Source organism: Schizosaccharomyces cryophilus (genome assembly GCF_000004155.1).
Source record: "Schizosaccharomyces cryophilus OY26 unplaced genomic scaffold supercont4.5, whole genome shotgun sequence".
In the NCBI taxonomy this organism is placed as follows: domain Eukaryota; kingdom Fungi; phylum Ascomycota; class Schizosaccharomycetes; order Schizosaccharomycetales; family Schizosaccharomycetaceae; genus Schizosaccharomyces; species Schizosaccharomyces cryophilus.
Genome location: NW_013185628.1, coordinates 974,894 through 997,751, shown reverse-complemented (window position 1 = coordinate 997,751; position 22,858 = coordinate 974,894). Strand labels below are relative to the sequence as shown.

Genomic DNA, 22,858 nt, shown 5'->3' with positions numbered 1-22,858 from the left:
AATTCCTGGAAAGTTAGGTCCATCTTTGCGTATAATCCTTTCAAGATGGCTACCAAAGAAGTTAAGCAAGAGACCGCTGTTGACTATAGCTTGAACAATTCTGAAACTATCAACAAGTACAAGCTTGCTGGTGAACTTTCCCAAAATGTTTTAAACAAGGTCGTCGACTTATGTAAAGACGGTGCTAAGGTCTTCGACATCTGCGTCCGTGGTGACCAACTCTTGGAAGAAGCAGTTAGCAAGGTTGCACGCGGTAAGGACTCTTATAAGGGTATTGCTTTCCCTACTGCCGTTTCTCCTAATGGAGTTGCTGCACACTTATCTCCCTTGTCTAATGACCCTGAAGCCAACATTATTTTAAAGGCGGGTGATATTGTTAAGGTATTCTTAGGTGCTCACATTGATGGTTTCGCATCTTTAGTTGCTACTACTGTTGTCGTTTCTGAGGAAGCTGTCATTGGTGAAAAGGCAGACGTGATTGCTGCTGCTTCTGCTGCCTTGAAGGCTGCCCAACGTACTATCAAGCCTGGAAATAATAACTGGCAAGTCACTGATATTGTCGACAAAATTGCTACTACTTATGGTTGCAAGCCTGTTTCTGGTATGCTCACTCACCAACAAGAAAGAGACGTGATTGATGGTAAAAAGCAAATCATTTTGAATCCTTCTGAGACCCAACGCGCTCAATTTGACACTTTTACCTTCCAAGAAGGTGAAGTCTATGGTGTTGATATCCTGATCTCTTCTTCTCCTAGTGGAAAAATCAAGCGTTCTGACATTGCTACCCGTATTTACAAGAAGACTGATACCAAATACATGTTGAAGCTTCAAGCCAGTCGCAAGGTCTATTCTGAGATTCAAAATAAGTTTGGTGCTTACCCCTTTTCTACCCGTAACATTACTCATGATAGCAGAACAAACATGGGTTTCAGCGAATGCACTCAGCACGACCTATTGTATCCTTATGATGTTTTGACCGACAAGGAGGGTGGCTATATTGCTGAGTTTTACTCTACTATTGCTTTGACCAAGAACGGTACCATTGTCTTTAGTGATTCTGAGCCTCGCAACAACATCCAGTCGGACAAGAAGATTGAGGACAAGGAAATCATCTCCCTTCTCGAGACTCCTTTGAAGACTAGCAGCGCTAGCAAGAAGAAAAAGAACAATAAAAAGAAGACTACTGGCGAAGGTCAAGCTGCTTAACAAATATGATCAGGACTTAGTAAAGTTTTGATACTTTTTTAATTGTATCATAAAAAAATTCGGTCTCTGCTGATGTAGAGCATCCCTTGCCAAACCACTGAAAAAGTTTCTTTATGATATGTTTTTACTCATGTTAAAAATAAAATAACTCCTCATTTTCTTCGATAGTGCGCTACTGGGATTACATCCTACTAACTTCCTTTATTATTTTTTCCATTCTTTGTGAGTGTTTATCGTAAATGCTATTTAGTAATTCATTTATTTTATACGAAAATTATCGTCCCTCTCATGGCAACTGTAATCTTTCTTTCTTAGACTTTTTGAATAAGAGCGCGATTAAGCCAATTATAGTCACCATTAATGCACTGATTAACAAGGAAATACAATTTGTCGATAAAAACAGGCAAAAAAGTTCCAGGACCCTGGACAGCATGAGATGTTGCAGGCTTTTCCTCTAGAACAGCCAATTCACCGGCAATGTTATAAAGCAATGTTGCAGAGACCGCAGCAAGTAGTTTATCTTCTGGGATAAGGGAAACAGCAACACCCATCACACTTCCCAAAGAACAACCGGACGCAGTTATTTTACCTAGTAAGGAAGTTCCATTGTTAATGATATAAGTGGTTTTCCCATCACTGACAATATCTGTCTGACCAGACATGGCAACGACACAGCGCCGTTCTACAGCCAAACGTTGAACAGCGGAAACTCTTGAAGTAAGAGTATGCTGAGAAACACTATCAACACCTCTCATAATACCTTCTTCGCCGGCGATGCTCATAATTTCACCTTCGTTACCTTTGATTATATCGAAATAAGCATGGTTTAGTAATGTTGAAATAGCATCGGTACGAAATTTTGTAGCACCGACACCTACTGGATCTAAAACAACAGGTCGATTCAATGAATTATAGATTTGAGACGCATAAATAAGGGTCTCACGAACCTGTAGAGTTCCTATATTCAAAACAAGTGAGCCAGCAAATTTGGCAAAGTCAGCAACTTCTTCTTTACTTTCTCCCATGGTCGGGGAAGCATTGACAGCCAAGGTAACATTAGCAGAAAAATTTTTAGCAACACCGTTGGTCAAATGATGGATTAAAGGGGTATAATCCTTTGTTTTGGCAAACAAAGGACCCACCTTGGCAACCAACTCCGAGCTAGATGAAATCTTAGAATGGATTTGAGCGAAACAAGGAGGGGAGACGATCAAGTGACGGAGGTGCTTGGCAGTTTCGAGGGGCGTCGTGGAGGACATAATAGCAGAAACTAAGGCAATACCATCGATGCGTTTTCCGTTAACTTCGCTCAAATATATAACTCTCTGGATATTACTAGAATTTAAACCAGCAATGGCCACTGAATTCAGCTGACGGGGCATTTTGGACATATGTTCCAAAATTTCACGCAGACCTGTAATACCGATAATACGTTCTTTAACATTCTTGGTGTTGGTATCATAAATAGAGCCGATTCCAACATAATCGGCACCATCAGCAGCAGCACAGTCGACTTCGTGAATGTTGTTTGTGGAAACACCGATAATGGAATCCTCTCCTAGAATTTTGCGAGCGGTTTTACAGTCCATATCGTCTTGTCCAATGTGAACTCCTTCAGCTCCAATGGCTAATGCAATGTCGATTCGATCGTTGATCAACAATGGTACGCCATGTTTTCGACAAATATTTAAAACACTTTTCGCCCGTTCCAAAAACAGTTTTGTGGAAATATCTTTTTCACGAAGCTGTACCAAAGTAACTCCGCCAATGATTCCTTCCTCTACTTGCTTTTCCAAGCTGGATCCTGGTGCTATTTGTGTAGAGCTTGTTACTAGATACAAAGAGTAATTGACTGTAGGCTTCATTTTTCAGATAAAAGTAATAAAACGGAGAGATTACTTTTCAAAAAAGAATATAGAATCGATGGTATCTTGCACAACCGAAAGTCTAGATTGAAACACCTCGTTTCCTGCTTCTATATAGGCAAACAAGGCTGATTTTAAGCTGAACAAATTTCAATTGAATTTCAATTGATTTTTCAGAACAAAATTTCTTTAATCGAACCTGGCTTCGGATAAAAGAAAACACCCACGAATTCCAAAAGAGATCTCGGATACCTGCTATATCTGCTATATTAGTGGGAAATAATTGGAAATGAAGAAACTCAATAATGAAAAAAAAAGGAAAAAAATAAAGCATTTCCTTGAAATGAATTGTAAAAGTAGACTCAGAGTTATGGTATCGCTTTCGCCATGAAAATAGAACTTTTGTGATGCAAGCTTAGCCTGAAACAGCTGAATAGTTGAAACAACGTTTAGAAAACTCAAAAAATAGAGAAAGAATACTTCTTTGAAAAGAAAGAATGTAACAACTCGCTTTCAGCAATTGAAATTCCTTGGAAAAGGTTATCGTAAAAGTCTTAGTGGACGAAAATAAAATGTTTTACGCATGGAACTTCAAGTTCATCAATAAATATTGTAACAGTTGTATAGAAAACTCAGTCTAGTTCGTCATTATTACTGACAAAAGGTACTTCGTTGCAGCGTCTCTCCAATTGTTCAATCAAATCATCAAGAAGAGCCACAGGTTCCTCTAGATTAGGTTCCTGTGACCATTTCAAATCGTTTAGCGAATCAATATGTCTAATCAAGTTAGATAAGTGAAGAAAAAAAAGAACTTTACGTACGCGTCCAATTGAGAGGACAACGTAGAACATTTTTTACGCTCTATATCAACTTCCGCTTTGACACTTTGCAATGCGTTTTCCAGACGTTGGTTGATAGCCGTTATGTCGAGCGGTTTAGCAGCATACGTTGTATAAAATTCGTCTTGATCGGAACCTTGGGGAGCAGCGCTTTGAAAGAACTTTCGTATATTTGCAGAAAGCATTTGATCTCTTTCATTCTTTCCGAGTATTTGACTCTCAATCTCAATGTTGGCCTTGATTTTCTTTAATCGGTTTTGTTGTTGCTTGGTACATCTGTCATAAAGTTCAACGAGCAAAGGTTCGTCGCGAAAACGACGAGGAAATAGTTCTTTCCATTCTTGGAGATGAATGATAGAAGAGAAAGTTCCTTGGGAAAGCAAATAATCGCTTAGAATTTTTTGTTCCATGAAAACAAACCCCTGCTATCTTGTTAGCTCAGCTGTAGGAATACGAATGGATGTCTTGTTTAACCGTTCTTTCACTTGAAAAGTGAAGTTTATCAAGAAAGCGAAACAAGGGAACCAAGGAAATCAACAGCCAAGTTTTTGTCAGCCATATGAATATGGTCGTCGTAATTATCAGCATTCGCGTTTCTACATTTAAAATATTTCAGCTTTCATATCATAGTGTTTATATGAAAGGTATAATAGTCCTTCCTTTGCCCTTTCCAGAATAAATTCGATTTTATTTGATGCAAAAAATACTCCTCACTTGCTTAGTAGATTTGTTATATTTCTTACCTTGAATTATTTATTTTACAATAAAAACTTCCTTTTTCTAGCACTTTTAGCCTTTTCAAGAACAGAATAGTAAACCTTCTACAGCAATTAACCCGCTTCGACAACTTGGCTTCCCTCAGAAGTGGACTCAGAACTGGACAACAAATTGTTCACCACCACAACGGTTTCCGTTAAGTGCCTAAAAGTTTCTTTTTCAGGATACTGCTGTCTTTCTCTTCTGTTTCTTGGCGGTACTGTAGAAGACCTCACCACCACGAGCCGCTTCCATACATTACTCTTTCCATGTCGTACAAAGTGAATGAACGGGTGTTGTGCTTTCACGGACCTTTACTTTATGAAGCTAAAGTTATAGACACAGAGAAAAAGGAAGATTCGTCAACCTACTTGATTCACTATAGAGGATGGAAAAATAGCTGGGATGAGTGGGTCGGACCCGATCGTATATTAAAGTGGAATGACGAAAATTTGAAAACACAAAAGGAATTAAAGAGTACAGCCTTGGCAGCTAAACAAAAGTCTGCTGCTACGAAAAAGGCAGCTTCTTCTACTAACAAGGTTGGTGAAGCGTCTGGTCAAGCAACTAAACCTATCGGAAAACGGTCTCGGGAATCTAGCGCTACCACCATGGAGGGTGAATCCCGTGAAACGTCTCAAAGAGCGAAAGCCCAAAAGTCAGCCTCTCCTGTTCCTCATGTGATAAAAAACGAGGCGGTTTCTGAAGCCGCTGTAGATGCAGCAGTGAAAGCCGTAGAAGAAGAATCCGTTGATGAAGAACCACCATTGCCTAAACACAAGGTTCGAGTTCCTGATGTTTTAAAGCTTTGGTTAGTAGATGATTGGGAACATATCACAAAACATCTTCAGTTAATTTCACTGCCTCGAAAGCCGACCGTGAGAGCTGCCATTGCTGCTTTCAGGGAATCTAAGATTTCTTCTTTAACGAATGAAGTCGACGTTGATGTGTTTGAGCAGGCTATGGCTGGACTAGCTATTTATTTCAATAAGTGCCTTGGAAACATGTTACTTTATCGTTTTGAAAGGCAGCAATACTTAGAAGTTCGGAGAGAGTATCCTGGAGTTGAGATGTGCGATATTTATGGCGCAGAACACCTAATACGGCTTTTCGTTAGCTTACCTGAATTAATCGACCATACGAATATGGACTCACAGTCGATTGACTGTTTACTAGGATATATCGAGGAATTTTTACAGTAAGTACAACAAGTGTTTTTTTATTTTACTGACTGACAATTAATCTAGATATCTCGTACAGCATAAGGATGAGTATTTTATTAATAAGTATCAAGATGCTTCCCCGAACTATCGATCCTTAATTGGCGTTTAATGAATTGCATAGTTATTTTTTGGAAAAATGATTATCTCATGAGATAGACAAATGAAGCCTTTTGTAATTGCAAAGATCATCATGGAATTGTGATATAGGATCAGCTGGAATGCTTTTAGGGTTATACAAAGGAAGAAAGTTGCCAACTTCAGCATTCAAAATATCTTTGAACCCCTGTAGACTTAGGTTTAGAGATGCTTCTGCTGGTATTTGTTCTTCTTTCTTTTGTGCAACAATTTTTAGTGTAGATATCCGACTTTTAGCAACCTTTGTTCTAACCCACAAGTCGTGGTTTGATTGTAAAGTAGCTGTTTTCTTTTCTATCTCTTTTGCTTTTGCTGAAACATGTTCTAGCTTTGTCAAGGTGGATTTCACATAGGCATGCCGTACAGCGAGCAATTGAAGCCATCTAGGGCGTACGTAATACTAAATTGAATGTTAATAAATAAGGACTTTGTGAAAAAAAGTTGTCTGCCTATACCCTTAAGAGTGCATAACTCGATATCCCAGTTACAGAGCCTAGGTATGAGAGGAATAAGCAAAAAGAGAGCACAGTAGAAGAGGGATTCACTTCTTCTTTAAAAGCATGAGCGGGAGCAAACGATGAAGGCAGTGGTGGTGATTTCGATACTGCATTTGCAGAATGTGTAGTTACCGACATGACATGAAAAGCTCGTCGTTTATAATTTGAACAATCTTTAAACTATGAAAAAAGGTGACAAAAGAATACGTCTTACTCTGGAAACGATTCAAACAATGAACCAACGTACTTGGAATACTAAAGAATGAAGGAAGCAAGTCTGCAAATAGGGCTATTAAGGCAGGAATAATTTAAATTGTATAACTTAAAGAAAGCTGTTCTTTGTATGAAAAATTCAGAAAAAAAATTGCACAGGAATGAAAAAAAGGTTCATTCATTGGTATTGATCTACAGACATATGGTAGGAACTGAAACCGTTGCTATTTCGTTTCAAGTGTTTCCTTTTTTTGTAAACACCAAAAAGAAAAAAGTTATTAATCCTTCTTAGAAAAACATCTCGACATGACTGATTGATTGTTTACACCAAGCAGCAAACAAAGCTTTTTCATGAGAAGCATTTTCAGCAAACAAGGTAATGACAAACATAATAAGAGTTATCCATTAGGAGAAACTTGCATTATAAGACATCCTACACAATCCTTTTCTTTATATTTTTTCCTCTGCACCCATCGACTTTTGTTTATATCGCTCTAAAGAACATACTACGATTTCTATATCACTTTTAGTGAACTAATACGATACAATAAGATCCTCTCATTCCATTCCCTATGGATTAGTGTACAAGGGGCAATAGCCTTATGTTTAACCAGAACCATGCAAGAAACACGAAATATGCAAGATTGGGAAGTTGGTGTTAATGAATGGTACAAAAGGCGTTCTGCATGGTTGTTGGATCATGATAAACTCACGAATGAGCATTCTTCAAATGAAGTGGTAATTTCTAAAGATGTTTATTTGAACGTCTATAAAATGCTTGTGCATCAAGAACAAAAACTGAAACGACCCGTGAAACTAAGCTCAATTGTATGAAAAAGCGTATTTATGGAACGTGTTCAAACATCTTGCTTTGTTTTCAAAAACTAATTGTTACTAGGTGGGCGTTTTAAAAGCCGGCTGGGTTGAAGAAGGATTTTGGCCTGCTACTTCCAAGTAAACAAATGGTTCTAAACTTAAAAAATGAGAATGCTTTGGAGCTTGATTGCTCTGCCTATTTCATCTCGATAACGTTAATACCTTTATTCTAATTTCAATTGTCCACCTTTGCTAAATCTTTTGACGCTTTATGTTCATAGAAACTTTCCAACACTTCAACAAATCAACTCCTAAAAATCTAAGCAAGAATACCTCTACGAAATTTGCCAAATGTTTGTTCTTCTTTCTTTGTTTATTAAGGAATGTTAACGCGACACGCTTATCCTTCGACCATGCTCAGTAAAGCGTCATGTTAGAGTCATGCATCAATACAGAGACTTGCTCGGCTAGTATTTTCAACAAGAAAGAGGCTGTCATTTACATTTATAAAGTTGGTTAATTTAATGAGAAATCTGAACAGCATCGTCTGCATCGTTTTTTGATAACTACTTATGATTTTTGACTATGCATCGATCTTTTTCTCTTTTTCGCGTTTTGGAGCTTTCAAAAACAAAAATTGAATGCATCTTTGAATTGGGTACGATCTGTTTCTCTTGAATTCGTTCCTGCTAACGAGGAAAGGTGAATATATTTATGTTTCAAACAGCAATGGCGATTTGGATAGGTACAAGATCCACCATGGAAATGATAATTTAAACGGTACTTAGTTTTTTTATTTTTTTTCTTTTCTATTTGTTGAACTAACTTCTGTAAGATGACTTTGTTATGGAGCATGTTGAGTTTTATCCTACCTTTACGAAAAAACCAATAACAAAGGTGATCCGTGATGCCTCGAAAGACATTTTCTACGCGCTATCTGGTAGGAAGATTCTTTATTGTATACGAGTTAAATGCTAATCCGGTACCTCAACTTTAGATTCCTCCATACATGTGTATAAAATATCAACGTTTCAGAAGCTTCTAAGTGTTGGTAGTCATTGCCAAAACATGTGTTTATACGGAAATGATCAAATTATTTTGGCAGAGAGAAAGCAGCTGAATATATATAAATGGCAAGGATCCGATCATCTTGTTCATGACAAATCAATCTCCCTTAATGATCGAGCCCGTTCTCTAACATGGATGTCATCAACTATGATCCTTGTGTCTTTTTCAAATGAGTTTGTTGCAGTGAACGTCGAAACATCTCAGTCCTCGTCTTTAAATCTTCCTTGGCAGCCATCCTCTTCTTTGGGACTCGGCATGAGTTATATAGGAATGTCTATGAAGCTAAATCGCTTACACATAACAAGAATTTCGGACGAAGAAGTTTTACTATCAAGAGATACGCAAGGCTTCCTTGTTAATCTTAAATCTTTACATGTTGCAAGAAAGCCATTAGTCTGGCCTACTAGTCCTCAAGCTGTTATATACAATTCACCTTATTTAATATCTCTCCATTCTCAATACATTTACGTTTGGAATAAGGACACTCATGCTCTGATACAACAAATTGGTATTAGTAACATATCCTCTACTTTTTCTTGCGAAGAAAATACCTTTTTTACCTCAAGTTCTTATGTTTGGATCCTTATTCCAGAAGATTTTAGCTGTCAAGTAGAATCATTGTTGCAGTCAAATCAACTTGATGAAGCGATAAGTGTCTTAGACCAAATTAACGATGCGAAATTTCCAAAACGTGATTACTACCTTCGTATGACGAAACGAGAAAAAGCTTCTCGTTCCTTTTCCTCCGGTGACTATGAAACCGCTATGAAACTATTTACTGAAATATGTGAATCTCCCTCTTTTGTATTGAGGCTTTTTCCCAAGCTCGTGGAAAATGATTATTCTGATGCTATCAGTATCCTGTCTTCCGGACCTTCTCCTTCAGATCCGTCCATGGTTGGATCTCCCCAAAGAAGCATACAGCCAACCTCAAAAGCCGACTCTCAGGAACAGGATGATGGAAAATCTCTAGTGTTTAACAATAAACGGTTACGTAGTTTAAGTACTTATTTAACTGATTCTAGAAGGAAAGCCAATCTCTTCTTAAGTTGGGATGAAAAAACTTACCATTCATATCAAAAAGATCTCTTTCGTAACGAAGATGGCAGTATAATATCGAAAAAGGATTTGGAGAATATTGCTATTGAAGTTGACACTACTCTTTTTCTAACGTATATGGTTTCTACGCCGGCCCTTGTAGGGTCTTTGTTGCGTTTACCTAATCATTGTGAAACTTCAGTTGTAGAAGCAAATTTGACTTCGGCTGGTATGTTTCGCGAGTTAATAGATTATTATTTTAGTAAAGGGTATCATGACGATGCTTTGAAACTGTTGACGAAGTTAAACGAAGAGGGAACTTCTTTATCCGCTCCTAAAGCTCAAGAAGAAACCTCTCAGTATGATGATATTCTTAATTACCTTCAAAAGTTACGTCCCGATGAAAAAAAAATTATCTTTGAGTATGCCAGAATTCCCTTAGGCAGCGTTCCCAAAGCCTCGGTGCAGTTATTCCTTAATGATACAAGTGGAAGCAGCACCATAGCTCATGATGAAGTTTTGAACTACCTTGAAACCGTATCTTCTGAAGTATCCATCATATATCTACAGGAACTAATTGCTTCTGCGAAAACAACTCTTGAATATTTCTGGACCCGCCTTGGTCAACTATATTTGCGTCGGATTTATGAGTTAGAAAGAGAGAGCAACTATGAACAATCATCAGTGGTCTTTGATGCAGTATTAAAAGATCTTATTCAACACTTAAATGAATCAAAGTCATATGATGCGAATGCAATTCTTAACGAAATCGACTCTGATAACTCCCATCTGTTTGAAGCGTCGGTAATCCTTTATCGACGTTTATCAAAACATAGAGATGCATTGAATGTATATCTAGATAAAATGAAGGATTGGAAGGGAGCGAACGGCTATTGTGATTCTGTCTATATGGATACTGGAGAGACCGAGCCTTACTATATGTACCTTACAGATCTTGTGAATGAACGGCCAGAAGACATAATCTCATTTATAACAAAGTATAGCTCTCGGTTGAAGATAAAAAGAATCTTTCCGTTGCTACCCAAAAATTCCAGCATGAAAACATACCGGACATTTCTGTCTTCCCAATTTCGGCAACTCTACGAGGAAGAAAATAATAAGGAATTACAATCAAGGCTGTATCAAAAGAGGATTAATGACCTAAATGCAGAGCTGGCCCGCATTCGTTCAGAAAAGGTGGTTATAACAAGAGAGAAGACTTGTTTACATTGCCACAAGCGATTAGGAAAAAGCGTGATTTCTATATTTCCAGAGTAAGTTTATTCCTTTTTCATTATAATTAACAATTTAGTGGTTCTGTCGTACACTATGGTTGTGCAAAGAAATATTTGGCCCAAAGAAATCTTCCCTACGAAGCATATTAATCTTTAGGTGATTATTTATTAATAGAGTTTTATGATATTTTAAAATTAAATCTTAATAGTGATTTCTATCTTCTACAATAAAGAAGGAAGAATTAAGTATAACTAACTCCAAGGATATTTCAGTTTTCACTTTGCCCTCAACAAAACTCCATTTGTCCAAAACACTAGTTTTAGCAGAGACAACTGATTTTTAGTATAAAAGAAATCATAATTAAAGGAATTAAGTGGTTTTAATTTCTTTTTCTTTGCTAAAAACGGCATTGGGGAAATTGTTAAGAAAAATTTGTAATTGTACAAAAAGAAGCTTGTAAAGCTTAATTGCCTTGGATAAAAAATATATTTTTATCCTAATCCTTAATTTTGTCGACAGGGAATCTTATATTTGACTTAAGGTCCAAAATCGAAGATGGCTCATCATCACAGATCGAATGTTAAGCCTAAAAAGCCGTTTAAGTCTAAACATGCTTCAAAGTCATCGTTAAAAGAGCGTTACAGTAATAACGTTGAGCCAAAAAGGACTGGTCCTAAAAGTATTCAACATACCTCTACTAAAGCAGATCGACGAAATACTGCTAAGCAAATACAGTTGAACAAAAGAAATGAGGCTGCTATGAATAATCGGATTTTTGGCGGCAAAAATGGTGCTCCAAAGGTAATTACTATCGTTCCTCTTTGCGCGAACGTTGATCCGTGGAGTATCCTTAGAAACTTGTTAGTGTCGGTGGATCCTGAGGCTGATCTTCCCCTGTTTGAAGAAAATTCCTATCAGTATAACACGACAATCACTCGGTTCAAACAAAAGTTACAATTTTTGATGCCTGGAAAGAACTTTTATAGTCTTGTTGATGCTTGCAAGGCGTCAGACTATGTAATATTTGGTCTTTCTGCTACTCAGGAAGTCGATGAATTTGGGGAATTAGTCGTCAGAACGGCTCAGTGCCAAGGAATATCTAGTGTCATATCGGTAGTCAACGATATGTCAGTTATTGACAACATAAAAATTCGCGGAGAAGTTAAGAAATCTTTGCAAAGCTTCATGAACTTCTTCTTCTCTGATCAGGATCGAGTTTTTGCTTCTGACGTTTCACAGGATGCTCTTAACGTTATGCGTGCTCTGTGCACTTCTCATCCCCGTGGTATCTTTTGGCGTGATTCTCGGGCCTATCTTTTGGCTCAGTCCATTGATTATAAGGAAGGAAAGCTTGCTGTTAAAGGTATAGTACGTGGTAAAGGATTAGATCCAGACTCCTTGATCCATATTCAAGGTTTCGGTGATTTTCAAGTTAATTGCATATATGATGCTTCTGATTTAAAGACAAAACCTTCTGATACCATGGAAGAAGACAAAAACGTGAATGAGGCTGGTTTAGTTGAACTTGCTGCTCCAACTGAAAATCAGGAACAATTAGAGACCCTTGCTCCAAATGACGTTAGTATGGAGATGGAAATGGAATCTGAACCTCCACGAGGTGTTCGTCTTGATGACTTTTACTATTTGGATAACGAGGAAGAGCCTATACCGGTCACTAAACGCGTTCCTAAGGGCACTTCCAGCTATCAGGCCGTTTGGATCCCTGGTGTGGATGAAGAAGAAGAACAATATAGTGATGTTGAAGACACAGAATTACTTGTCGAAAATGAGGGCGGTCCTGAAGAGGAACAGCCGGCTAGCGAACAGGATGAAAGCGAAGTTGAGGATGATGCTAAGTCTGAAATGTTTGTTGAATTAAATGAAGACGAAGAAACTCGGCAGTATGAAGATTATCGTCGAAGGATGAAAGAACAACAAGAAGATCTTGAATTCCCTGACGAACTCGAATTAGACCCTAAAGAATTAGCAAGAGAACGCTTGAAAAAATACCGCGGACTCCGTAGTTTCTATACTAGCCCTTGGGATGCTGAGGAGTATGACCCAAGTGAGCCTCCAGAATGGCGACAATTGTACAAGCTTGAAAATTATCGCAACCTAAAGAACAAGCTTTACAAACAGCCATTCATCGGTGAAGCTAAACCTGGAATGTCAGTTGTTGTAGAGCTCCGAGACGTGCCTGTTTCTGTTTACAATTATTATAGTCAGCCTAACAATATGCTTGTGCTATATTCGTTAATGGCCTATGAGAATAGAACGACTGTTTCCCACTTTACAGTCATGAAGCATTCAGAATATGAAGATCCTATAGCTTCTAAAGAAGAATTAATTATGCAAGTTGGACCTCGTCGCTTGTACGTGAATCCACTGTATTCCGATGCTCCAGCTTCTGGTGCCGCAAATAACCTTCAAAAATATTACAAATATTTGCAAGCTAAGCAACCTGCATTAGGTACTATTATCGGTCCTATAGTTTTCGGGGGTCTGCCTGTAACACTTTTTAAACCTATGCCTGATGGTTCATTACGCCTAGCTGCTACTGGTTCTTTCCTTAAGAGTGATACTTCTTCTGTGATAGTTAAGCGTGCTGTTCTAACTGGCCATCCATTCAAAATCCACAAAAAACTTATCACTGTTCGTTACATGTTTTTCAACCCTGAAGATGTTATGTGGTTCAAGCCTATTCAACTGTTTACTAAACAAGGCCGTACAGGGTTTATCAAGGAGCCATTGGGTACCCATGGATACTTTAAGGCTACATTCAATGGCAAGCTTACCGTTCAAGATACGATTGCTATGTCTTTGTACAAGCGGATGTATCCTATACGATCTCGTTTGCTCACTCTTAACGAGGATAGTCTTCAGTAAATTTAATTTTGGTTCCCTTGTTATCCACTCAGTGTGCTTATAGCATATAAATGGAAAGCAAGGATAAAAGCACTCAATTTTTTTGGTTTAAATTTGGTTAGGGTTAGACAATAGATTAAATTAATGCTATATGGATATATCTCTATTTAAATTTCGTAAACGATTTTGCCAATATAAATTCGTAACTTTTATGTAGACCTAATGACTTTTAGCTTCTGATATAATATAGCCGACTGAGGTACAGCGGCCATGCAGAATGATTGTAAGTCAAAATACAAGTCATACACCAGTATATTTTTTATGAAAGGTACATCAAGGACTTTTATGAAAAAACTTGTTCCTATATGAGCCATTCGATCTTTTTCGAATAGATTAGAGTTGGAGATCTGAGAAGTGAATGACGACAAAAGTTCGTACATAAAAGTACCGGAACCAGTCATATATGATACCAAAGAAGGATCGTGTAGCAACATCAGAATCAAGACTTCTATGTTGGATACTGTTATCGAAAGAGATGTAAGGTTCTTGACAAATCTTTGATTAAAATTTGCTTCAGAATGATTAAGCAAATCAGAAAAGATTTCAGGAGCAAAAGGCAAATTTAGTAAGATAAACGTCTCTATTTGTTTAACTGTAGGTACATCCTTTTCAGAAAAACGTGGTTGATTTTCCAAAAAACTTCGCTGATTAAAAGTTAATAAGCAGTCGGTTTCATCAATCTTACCACTTCCTCTGTAGTTAGGGCACGTTCTGTTCCGGTTAACCATATTGTAGTATTTGAATTAGAGGATGCTTTTTCAGGCAACAATTCTTGTTGTTCCAACCACTGTCGTAAATCATTCTGATCAATAAAGGAGTTTTCTGCTAAAACATCTTCTTTTGTCGTTGAACAAACAAGTTCTAATGGAGAGATTGTGAGAATGCTCACCAAATCAGAGCTCTTTAAAAGTGGTTAATAACCAGCAGTTAAGATCATGAGTAGAGTAAAAGAATGACTACCACTTAAGAGTCATATGAAGATATAGCCAAAGGAATCATACTTACAGTTTGCTGGATTCTGCCGGATAATATGTTAGCTAAGAGGTATTGTCGGCCAAGGCAAGATGTATGCGCCCAAGTATGAAAAAAATGGGCCAGAAATGGATTTTCTTTCAAAGGGATATTTTGATAGATGAACCAAATTAAATAGTCTGCAATAACTAATAAGACAGGCTAACAGATTAGACAAAATTTCGTTTCAATGATTTTTTACCTCATCAGTGTGATCTGCAAAATCCATCAGCTGTAGAGCATTTTGAAACTGTGTATTCAAATCAAATTCTTTTTTTTGATAATAGAGACCAATTTCCAGAAACGATTTCGCCTTCCATTCTACTGGGAACATGTCTATGGAACGCTGGTAGCCAAGCAAATAGTTCAAATACAGAGTTAGAAGGAGAGATCGAGAAGCTGTTTCAAAAACGTCAAAAAGGGATTTGAAGCCTCATCTCTTTGTAATTAAAAAACTCTTTGAGCTTCTATTTGTTTAATCTTCAATTAGGCCTGATTCATTCTGAGCGTCCGACAATTCAGACACTTGAAATTATGTCAGTTCGCTAGTTCGCCGTGTATGAAACCTTTAACGAAGATTGTATAGTTTTAATTTCCTTTAAAGCGTTTCGGTTCTTGACGCATGGTAGAAGTCAGCGGTCGTTTACCAGGTGGAAGATCCGAATCATCCGGCAATATCCTTCGTTCTGGATACTGGACGCCATGATCGGAGAAAGGCCTATATATGTTAGTTGAAAAAATAGAAAAGAGAAAAAATAAAACCATATAGAGAAAAATCTCGGTAACGAAAATACTTACGTGGTACTCCAGTTGGAGTCCTCTGTAAAAAAAGGATGCTGAATTGCCTCTTTAGCAGTTATTCGTTTTTTAGGATCGTAAACAAGTAGCTTCATAAGCAAATCGAGACCTTTTGGATCTCTAGTTTTGTCTGTGCGATACCACTGGGGAAGCAGATTATTCCAATACTTTACTTCAAATGTCGACAATTGATCATAGTCAGGATAATCTTTTAAATCTGGCCACCTTTCTACAGTAGGCGTACCTAATATCTCCATTATCCGTAGCATTTGTGTGCGTTGAAACGGAATCACTTTTTTGGATTCCATTTTCACTTCACCTTTAAACAAAGGAGTTAAAGCGAGTATCTCTCCATAAATACAGCCAATTGCCCATATGTCTATAGCTGGCGTATAGTCTCGAGCCCCTAATAATAATTCAGGCGCACGATACCATATAGTAACGACGACACGATCACTAGAGTAGAATGGAAGTAAAGGGTCACGGATTAGTCTACCAAGCCCTAAGTCACCAATTTTAACCTTTCCAGCTGCCGTTATCATGATGTTGGCAGGCTTTAAATCGCGATGTATAACCCAGTTTTCATGAAGGTAGGCAAGACCATTGAGCAACTGCCACAAGATACTTTTTATTATAAATGGGGGTATTTTTCTCGTTCTTGTTCGGCCATGAAAGTGGATTAATTGCAATAGATCATGCTCAGCGTATTCGAAAACCATACTAATGGTCCCGTCTTTCAGTAATATTTGAATCAACTTCACAACATTTTCATGTTGGATTTCTCTACAAAGCATCATTTCTCGTATGGTGCTTTGAGAGATGCCCGTTTGTTGCGCATTTGGAGCCGCATTCCTTGCTTCAGCCTTGAATTTTTTTATAGCAAAATAGCGCTTTTCATTTTTATTTGTTGAAATAGCCTTGTAAACTTTTCCGTAAGTTCCGGAGGATATAAATCCTACTACTTGGTAGTCTTTTGTCAATCCTTGAATATTCATGCAGAAACAGCAAAGCCAAATCAAGTATCCAGTTTTTCTTCACTAGGAATCTCATACTTTACCTGGAAAAAGGGAACTAAAAGGATCCTTGTTAATGAGCTCTGATAAATAATAGTTTAAAGAAATTTAAATTCTGTTTGTTCAGTGGATGTCAAATAACTTTGCAAAAGGTGCAAGTCTGGCTGCCTGCATAAAGTAATCTATAGCACTGGTTAAAATACGGACCGCAAATGTGAGTTCGATTTTTTATTATATGCTTATTTAACTGGCCGGGTTGTAAAGGAATGGAAAATGAGAGCCTACTTATCTGATTTCATGAATGGTTCATTCTTTTCATAAGAGGATGAACGCTACCGGCCAAATTTGTGAGCTTGAAATTAAAAGCGGATGACGAGATTAGCTAACTCTTTGAAGAGATGCTTCTTTTGTAACATTTTTGCTGTACGAAAATGTGTGAGACATAACATATAAATTTGAATTGGCTATACACTAGCTTTTAGATTCGAATGAAAATGAAAGCAAAATTAGAGAGTATCACTACTTTAAGATAGTTCCTCTGATAAACTTATGCTTCTACACAGCGAGTCGTAAAAGCGGTGATGCTGCTTCGAGTATAACAAAGGAGAAAAAGTATCATGACTATCGTCTTTACCGTACATTCATCAATTGAAATTCATAATAAAAAAACCGTTCTCCAATGTAAGATGTTAAACTGCCGTTCACGGAAAGATTGAACAAGAGGAAGCAGTTAGACAATGAGAAAGAGAATAAAAAATACGGAATCTTTTATTTTATAAGCTTACGATTAATGGCCTACGAAAAAGAACGGTTAGTAGGATGTAAGTAAAAAAGAAAGATAAACTCCCTTTTCAGGGTTTGTAGTCCATACCATAACGCTGAAATTCCCATTCACGATTGTCAAGAGGACAAACGTTTCTTGTATTCAGCCACCGGGAAATACAATGGAAATGGAAAGCATGCTGAAAAGGATGGGTCAGTAATTGAAGAGAATAAATAAACACTGTTTTGTGCCGTACATTACAAGTACCCCAGGCAACGGTACATTCTTGAGCAGCAGCCGAATCAGGATTTGCTTGACATTCGATGCAAAGGTCCATAATGTGATTTCTGCAAATAGCACAGTTATCTACGACAATGTCCCACTGCCATAAAGCAACTGCGTTCCACTAACGAAAAAGTAAGTTATAGATTCCTCACAAACGAAAATAAAGCAAAACATTAAAGAAAAAGAGAGTATCACAAAACATTTCACAGAGTAAGCTAGTGAATAACAAGCCTTGGACATAAAACTACAAAATCAATCGTAAGCCACATACCTTTTTTATATCAAAACGGGGAGTCTCGTTTTGCGACATATCCTCTGGATGATCAATCTGCATATTTTCTGACATGGTGTACCGCCTTTGATACAAATGGAGTGTTTTTTTTTTTTTCAAGAAAACTCAATACTGGCAGTCAGTGTAGTGTTGATCTTTCATATCGCTTAATTTACCTTTTCTAACCTTAAGTGGTTAGCGAGATGGGTAGAGGAAAGGGACTTTTCCTATTGAATTGAATCCAGTTACGGAAAGGAAAGCATAAACAAAATTCAAATTTAAAACATAGCGACAAAAATTAAATACAAAGTATCGAAAATTCTTGTTTCCCTTTTCATTCTGTTAATCTGTAGAAAACATTGCCACAACACTCTTTTTGACAACTAATAACTAAATCACATTCAAAAGACGACTTTTTTAGCAGGAATTATTCTACTGGCTAGTCCTCGATAAAACCAGGAATCCTAAATCGGCTGCTGAGAAACAATGGAAAGAACGTCAGATGAGTCTGTTAGATTCTATTTTTGGTGTTCTTTTCTTCGGTATCATTTCTAAATCAATCCCTTCTATGAACAATCCCTTCTATGAATGCTTTCCTTTTGTCTTTTTGTTTCTTCTTTTAGTTATGCTTCTTGCTTTTGTTTATATTGCTTGGGTTACTTGTTTCCAGACTCTATAATAATCCTTATTATGTATAATAATATAGAAAACTTCCATGTCTAATCTAGTAATATGTCGCAAAGAAATTTAAAAGGCCAATCGTCAATCTCTTCGAGATAACTCAAACTTTATCAGCATGTTCCCGAAGCACCACCCAGTTCAGTCTCGTCCCGTCCCGTCCGTCCTGCTTGATTTATTTGTTTATGTTTATACCGCGTAGAACGAGCAAAAACGAAACCAGACTTTCTCGAGTTTAGAAGACAATCTACCAATGTCCAATTGCTACTTTCTGTAAACAGAACTCAGACTGTTGTTTGATTTTTTTGTTTTTTTTTGTTTTTGACTCTTGCACATCATATCAGGCAGGAATAACTGAACACATAGATGGGTACAGGGGTTTCAGTGCTGGTAGGAGACGACGGATGTGAAAAGTCAGCCTCATTTTATCAGCGTTCATGACTTTTTTCACGGGAAACCAACGGTTCAGCCATCTACAATTGTCCACAAACCTCTAAAATGGCTTGCATATTATGACTAGACAAACGCAATTGTCTATTGCATTTCTGTGCCAGCTTTATAAACAAGCCTTTTGTTTGTTTAATAGCACGTTTGTTTACATGAATACAATATCTCGTTACCCTAGCAACCCAGACCTTAAGGGCCCGTTTGCTTTGCTATCAGTAGGGGTTAAGCCAATCAGGAGCCGCGTTGCTCACGTTCTCGTACCTACTTTCATTCATCGCTCGGGCAACGAGTTGGCTGGTTGTATCTTGTTAACTGTAAACATTGCAACGGTTGTGCTTGTTCACGTGGCTTGAGGAAAGTCACGGAAAACCCGGCTTTTTCTACTATATAAGGCACGATTTCCTATACTAAGAGATCAGACCAAAGCGAACCACTTCTCACTATATTCAAGTTCTTCTTGAATTTTAAGCTCTTTTATTTGCTTTCATCGCTTCTTTGACCCTTAGGTCTTTCATTTCTTTTATATTTTTTTCAGTTGGACATTCTTTTGAAGACCTTCTCATCTTTTATATTCATTGTTCTTTTTTGCATCGTTCATTTAAGACCAAGTCTTTTGCATTTTTCTTAATTTTCGATATTATTTTTGAGTTTTTCTTTCTTTTCATTATCTTAAGCATCTGATTCATCATGTTGTTTTTCAAGTCTCTTTCTCTTTCTCTTCTTTTCCTCGCTTCTCGCGTCCTAGCCGACGACAACAAGTGCTCTGGCGATAAAAACGTTACTGCTCAAAGTGACCTCGATAACATCAGCAGCTGCAGCAAGTTGGATGGCAGCTTGTACGTTAACAACTTGCAAAACAGTGGTGTCACTGTCCTTAACATTGATGGTGTTAAGGTGATCACTGGAGATGTCGAAGTTTCCCACAGCCAATACTTGCAAACCGTCAACTTCCAGGACCTTGAGACCGTTTCTGGTAAGTTCAGCATTCACGATAATACTCGTTTGAACTCGCTTCCCGCTCCTAAACTCACTGACGTTGGCTCCTTGGATCTCATGGTCTTGCCCGCTTTGCAACATCTCCAATTTAATAGTGGTATCAAGAAGGCCGGTGATGTCCAAATCGTCGACACTAACCTCGAGGATATCCAGGGTATTGATGTCACCAGTGTTAAATCCTTCAACATCAATAACAACAAGTATATTGAATCTATTGATATGCCCCAATTGGAAACTGCCCAGTCCATCAACATCGCTTCCAACGCTAGAAAGGTTGACGTTAACTTTAGCAAGCTCGCCAACGTTAGCGGCGATACTAACTTTAATGGAATCAGCAACGTTTTCGTCGGTAACTTGAAGTCTGCTAAGGGCAGTCTTGGTTTCACCGACACCACCCTTAACAATGTCTCTCTTCCCTACCTCACCTCCGTTAGCGAATCTCTCTACTTTATGGATTCCCAAGATCTTAATAGCTTGAGTCTTCCCAACTTGACTACTGTTGGTGGTAGTTTGACCATCAACAACACAGACTTGGCTAAGATCTCTGGTTTCCCTAAGCTTAACGAAGTCGGTGGTGGTCTTACCATGCTCGGTAACTACTCCTATGTTGACCTTCCCAAGCTTACTGATGTTCGTGGTAGTTTGCTTCTTGAATCTAAGTCCAGCAACTTCACCTGCCCCTTCAGCAAGAGCGACGGCGTTATTAAGGGTAATGACTGGACTTGCAAGGGCGAAGTTTCTAGCATGGCCAAATCTTCTGAAGTCTCCGCCACTGCCACTGGATCTAGTGACTCCTCTGCTTCTGCCACTTCCTCTTCTATGAGCTATTCCGGCTCTTCCGACTCTCATGGAAAGTCCGCTTCTTCCGATTCTGGTGCTTCCACTGTTGCCTTCTCTGCTGGTATCGTTGGTATCGTTACCCTCCTCGGTGCTGCTCTCAGCTTGTAAGTGAATTCATTTTAATATTCCTTAAAATATGATGGTTTATCCAGCGTTTGCATTAATTGCCCTTCGTAGTGGCGAAGGGATTTAATATTTATTATTTGTATGCAAGCAAAAGTGTTGGTTATTTAGCTATTCAGGTGTCACAAGTCCGTCACTTCCTTAGGTAAATTGGCTTGTCTATGGAATAGGCAAGGTTCTGGGGATATCATGAAGGTTATATCCCATGAAATTGGTACATAGTTGTTTAGGTCATACTCCGATTTCCTTTGGTCTGTTTTTGTTGCATATATACCCTCTAGCGTGATTTGTTAATGGTGGATATAAATTTTTAATGTTTGGTTAGTTTACTTGTGTGTTTAAGAGACAGGCTTTTCTTGTTTATTGTCATATTATAGATGATTTTTAGTTAACTAGCTGTTTTACATTGATGCTGAAAGCAATGTATCTTTTGAAAAAAATGTTTACTGTTTTTGTATAGTCAATACTATTTACGTAAGCTCTTTAGAATTTACTATTTGACATCTGTTTTCGGTGACGGAGAGTTCAGTGTTTATAATATTAATGTACACGAGAAATACGAAGCAACAAATTTTTTACGAATTAACCTATGAAAATATAAGACATACTTCAAGTAAAAGAGGTAGATTTCATAGGTTGAAACGATCTATTAATTTCACAAAATTCATTTAATCTAGGAACGTTTGTTCTAGGAATTTACTATAACGCTAAGGTTAGGAAAAGAACTAAAATTGAGTACTTCGAAACGTACCTTTTTAGAAGAAGAAGCTGCCTTCCGCTCATCAGCAGCACGTTGTTTTGCTCTCATGATTTCAGCCTGACTAACAAGTGTTAATTTTATGCAATTCATTGACGAAGAATTCCACATAAAACCCGGTAGATAACCAACACTTACGCTTCCAGACGCTTAGCGGGATTCCCGTCTTGCTTCTTTTTAGCAGCTTGTTGCTTTTTTGCATTACGAACACGATCGACTTCACGTTGGTTACCACCTGTAGAGAGAAAAAGAAGCATTAGCAGATGATACAAAACTAAAAGGGTAAAACCAACCAACTCCTTGAATCCAATCAAACCTTCACCCTTTCGCCCTCACTTCCCTCACAGAAAAGGAAGACATTACGTCCTTTCAACCTGAAACGCTAAAGTCGTTCTATAGCAAAATGCAGCAAAGTGGATGAATTAAAAGCAAAGAAACATGATAGTATTAATAAAAGAAGCGATGTATCATGTTATGTTGGTTATGAAGGAAGGAACCTGGGACAAAGAAGGCTTCGGCATGGATTTCTTACCGGGTTGTTTTTTATATTTTCAATGTTACTTACGAGACATCTTACAAATAGTGAAGGAAAAAAAAATTGATTGAGTACTTTAAAGTCATTCAGACGACAAGTTTCTCGGAATATATGGTGGTGAGTTTTGTGTTTGTTTACGGTGTTAAAGCACAATAATGAAGTTGAGTGCATTGTCAAAGTTCGAAAGAAAGTTACGGAATAATTTTTTGCGAAAATGAGTGAGGATTTCTATCATTCATTAGTAAACAAACGATGGCAATTGTGAAGTTGAACATGTATGAGAAAAATAATGATTATCTATAATTAAACAATAAAAATAATAAACGAAACTTAAAAGTAAGAAGAAAAGAATTCAGATTTCGAATCTCATCATCCTCGAACGATTTGTCGTTTGCAATTGTATACGCTGGTTAAAGCACCTTTCTTTCATCCTACAGCCAATTTTGGAAGTCCTATGTGTGGTTTTATTGTTATGTTCTAAAGATGAATGGTCATTTTTGTAAATGTCAAAAGGATCGCGAACA

General features: G+C 37.7%; 13 protein-coding genes across 13 annotated transcripts; 6 read left to right on the top strand and 7 right to left on the bottom strand.

The window, feature by feature from the left end:
- The first annotated feature begins 17 nt into the window (after window positions 1-17).
- SPOG_04892 (curved DNA-binding protein Cdb4) lies at window positions 18-1,490 on the top strand. Its single transcript, XM_013169080.1, has one exon. It carries the CDS (start codon window positions 46-48, stop codon window positions 1,204-1,206), a length of 1,161 nt encoding a protein of 386 aa, XP_013024534.1. The 5' UTR covers window positions 18-45; the 3' UTR covers window positions 1,207-1,490.
- SPOG_04893 (thiamine-phosphate dipyrophosphorylase/hydroxyethylthiazole kinase) lies at window positions 1,405-3,392 on the bottom strand. Its single transcript, XM_013169081.1, has one exon. It carries the CDS (start codon window positions 3,069-3,071, stop codon window positions 1,518-1,520), a length of 1,554 nt encoding a protein of 517 aa, XP_013024535.1. The 5' UTR covers window positions 3,072-3,392; the 3' UTR covers window positions 1,405-1,517.
- On the bottom strand, window positions 3,323-4,913 carry SPOG_04894 (centromere localized protein Cnl2). Its single transcript, XM_013169082.1, has 3 exons — window positions 4,654-4,913; window positions 3,893-4,335; window positions 3,323-3,848 (listed from the first exon to the last, which is right to left on the bottom strand). The coding sequence occupies exons 2-3, from the start codon at window positions 4,318-4,320 to the stop codon at window positions 3,704-3,706; spliced, it is 573 nt and encodes a 190-aa protein (XP_013024536.1). The 5' UTR covers window positions 4,321-4,335; window positions 4,654-4,913; the 3' UTR covers window positions 3,323-3,703.
- On the top strand, window positions 4,681-6,480 carry SPOG_04895 (Clr6 histone deacetylase complex subunit Alp13). The gene is made up of 2 exons (XM_013169083.1): window positions 4,681-5,864; window positions 5,914-6,480. Exons 1-2 carry the CDS (start codon window positions 4,936-4,938, stop codon window positions 5,996-5,998), a joined length of 1,014 nt encoding a protein of 337 aa, XP_013024537.1. The 5' UTR covers window positions 4,681-4,935; the 3' UTR covers window positions 5,999-6,480.
- On the bottom strand, window positions 5,894-6,969 carry SPOG_04896 (uncharacterized protein). The gene is made up of 2 exons (XM_013169084.1): window positions 6,480-6,969; window positions 5,894-6,424 (listed from the first exon to the last, which is right to left on the bottom strand). Exons 1-2 carry the CDS (start codon window positions 6,657-6,659, stop codon window positions 6,035-6,037), a joined length of 570 nt encoding a protein of 189 aa, XP_013024538.1. The 5' UTR covers window positions 6,660-6,969; the 3' UTR covers window positions 5,894-6,034.
- A 383-nt stretch (window positions 6,970-7,352) lies between these two features.
- On the top strand, window positions 7,353-7,692 carry SPOG_04897 (uncharacterized protein; the record flags this gene model as incomplete). The annotated part of the gene is made up of 2 exons (XM_013169085.1): window positions 7,353-7,562; window positions 7,633-7,692. The coding sequence occupies 2 exons, from the start codon at window positions 7,353-7,355 to the stop codon at window positions 7,690-7,692; spliced, it is 270 nt and encodes an 89-aa protein (XP_013024539.1).
- Window positions 7,693-8,135: 443 nt separating this feature from the next.
- Window positions 8,136-11,041, top strand: SPOG_04898 (guanyl-nucleotide exchange factor; the record flags this gene model as incomplete). Its single annotated transcript, XM_013169086.1, has 5 exons — window positions 8,136-8,208; window positions 8,253-8,330; window positions 8,386-8,490; window positions 8,548-10,930; window positions 10,969-11,041. 5 exons carry the CDS (start codon window positions 8,136-8,138, stop codon window positions 11,039-11,041), a joined length of 2,712 nt encoding a protein of 903 aa, XP_013024540.1.
- Window positions 11,042-11,175: 134 nt separating this feature from the next.
- SPOG_04899 (ribosome biogenesis protein Tsr1) lies at window positions 11,176-13,915 on the top strand. The gene has a single exon (XM_013169087.1). The coding sequence runs from the start codon at window positions 11,448-11,450 to the stop codon at window positions 13,776-13,778; it is 2,331 nt and encodes a 776-aa protein (XP_013024541.1). The 5' UTR covers window positions 11,176-11,447; the 3' UTR covers window positions 13,779-13,915.
- Window positions 13,878-15,162, bottom strand: SPOG_04900 (uncharacterized protein; the record flags this gene model as incomplete). The annotated part of the gene is made up of 4 exons (XM_013169088.1): window positions 13,878-14,461; window positions 14,503-14,718; window positions 14,823-14,990; window positions 15,031-15,162. The coding sequence occupies 4 exons, from the start codon at window positions 15,160-15,162 to the stop codon at window positions 13,967-13,969; spliced, it is 1,011 nt and encodes a 336-aa protein (XP_013024542.1). The 3' UTR covers window positions 13,878-13,966.
- A 254-nt stretch (window positions 15,163-15,416) lies between these two features.
- Window positions 15,417-16,847, bottom strand: SPOG_04901 (CMGC/CDK/CDK8 protein kinase Srb10; the record flags this gene model as incomplete). Its single annotated transcript, XM_013169089.1, has 2 exons — window positions 15,627-16,847; window positions 15,417-15,546 (listed from the first exon to the last, which is right to left on the bottom strand). Exons 1-2 carry the CDS (start codon window positions 16,619-16,621, stop codon window positions 15,417-15,419), a joined length of 1,125 nt encoding a protein of 374 aa, XP_013024543.1. The 5' UTR covers window positions 16,622-16,847.
- Window positions 16,848-17,071: 224 nt separating this feature from the next.
- Window positions 17,072-19,184, bottom strand: SPOG_04902 (RING-box protein 1). The gene is made up of 4 exons (XM_013169090.1): window positions 17,959-19,184; window positions 17,659-17,808; window positions 17,511-17,601; window positions 17,072-17,434 (listed from the first exon to the last, which is right to left on the bottom strand). The coding sequence occupies exons 1-4, from the start codon at window positions 18,031-18,033 to the stop codon at window positions 17,427-17,429; spliced, it is 324 nt and encodes a 107-aa protein (XP_013024544.1). The 5' UTR covers window positions 18,034-19,184; the 3' UTR covers window positions 17,072-17,426.
- SPOG_04903 (cell wall protein Ecm33) lies at window positions 18,698-22,691 on the top strand. Its single transcript, XM_013169091.1, has one exon. The coding sequence runs from the start codon at window positions 19,771-19,773 to the stop codon at window positions 21,025-21,027; it is 1,257 nt and encodes a 418-aa protein (XP_013024545.1). The 5' UTR covers window positions 18,698-19,770; the 3' UTR covers window positions 21,028-22,691.
- On the bottom strand, window positions 21,553-22,456 carry SPOG_04904 (uncharacterized protein). The gene is made up of 4 exons (XM_013169092.1): window positions 22,365-22,456; window positions 21,938-22,034; window positions 21,794-21,863; window positions 21,553-21,741 (listed from the first exon to the last, which is right to left on the bottom strand). The coding sequence occupies exons 1-4, from the start codon at window positions 22,369-22,371 to the stop codon at window positions 21,739-21,741; spliced, it is 177 nt and encodes a 58-aa protein (XP_013024546.1). The 5' UTR covers window positions 22,372-22,456; the 3' UTR covers window positions 21,553-21,738.
- Window positions 22,692-22,858: the final 167 nt, after the last annotated feature.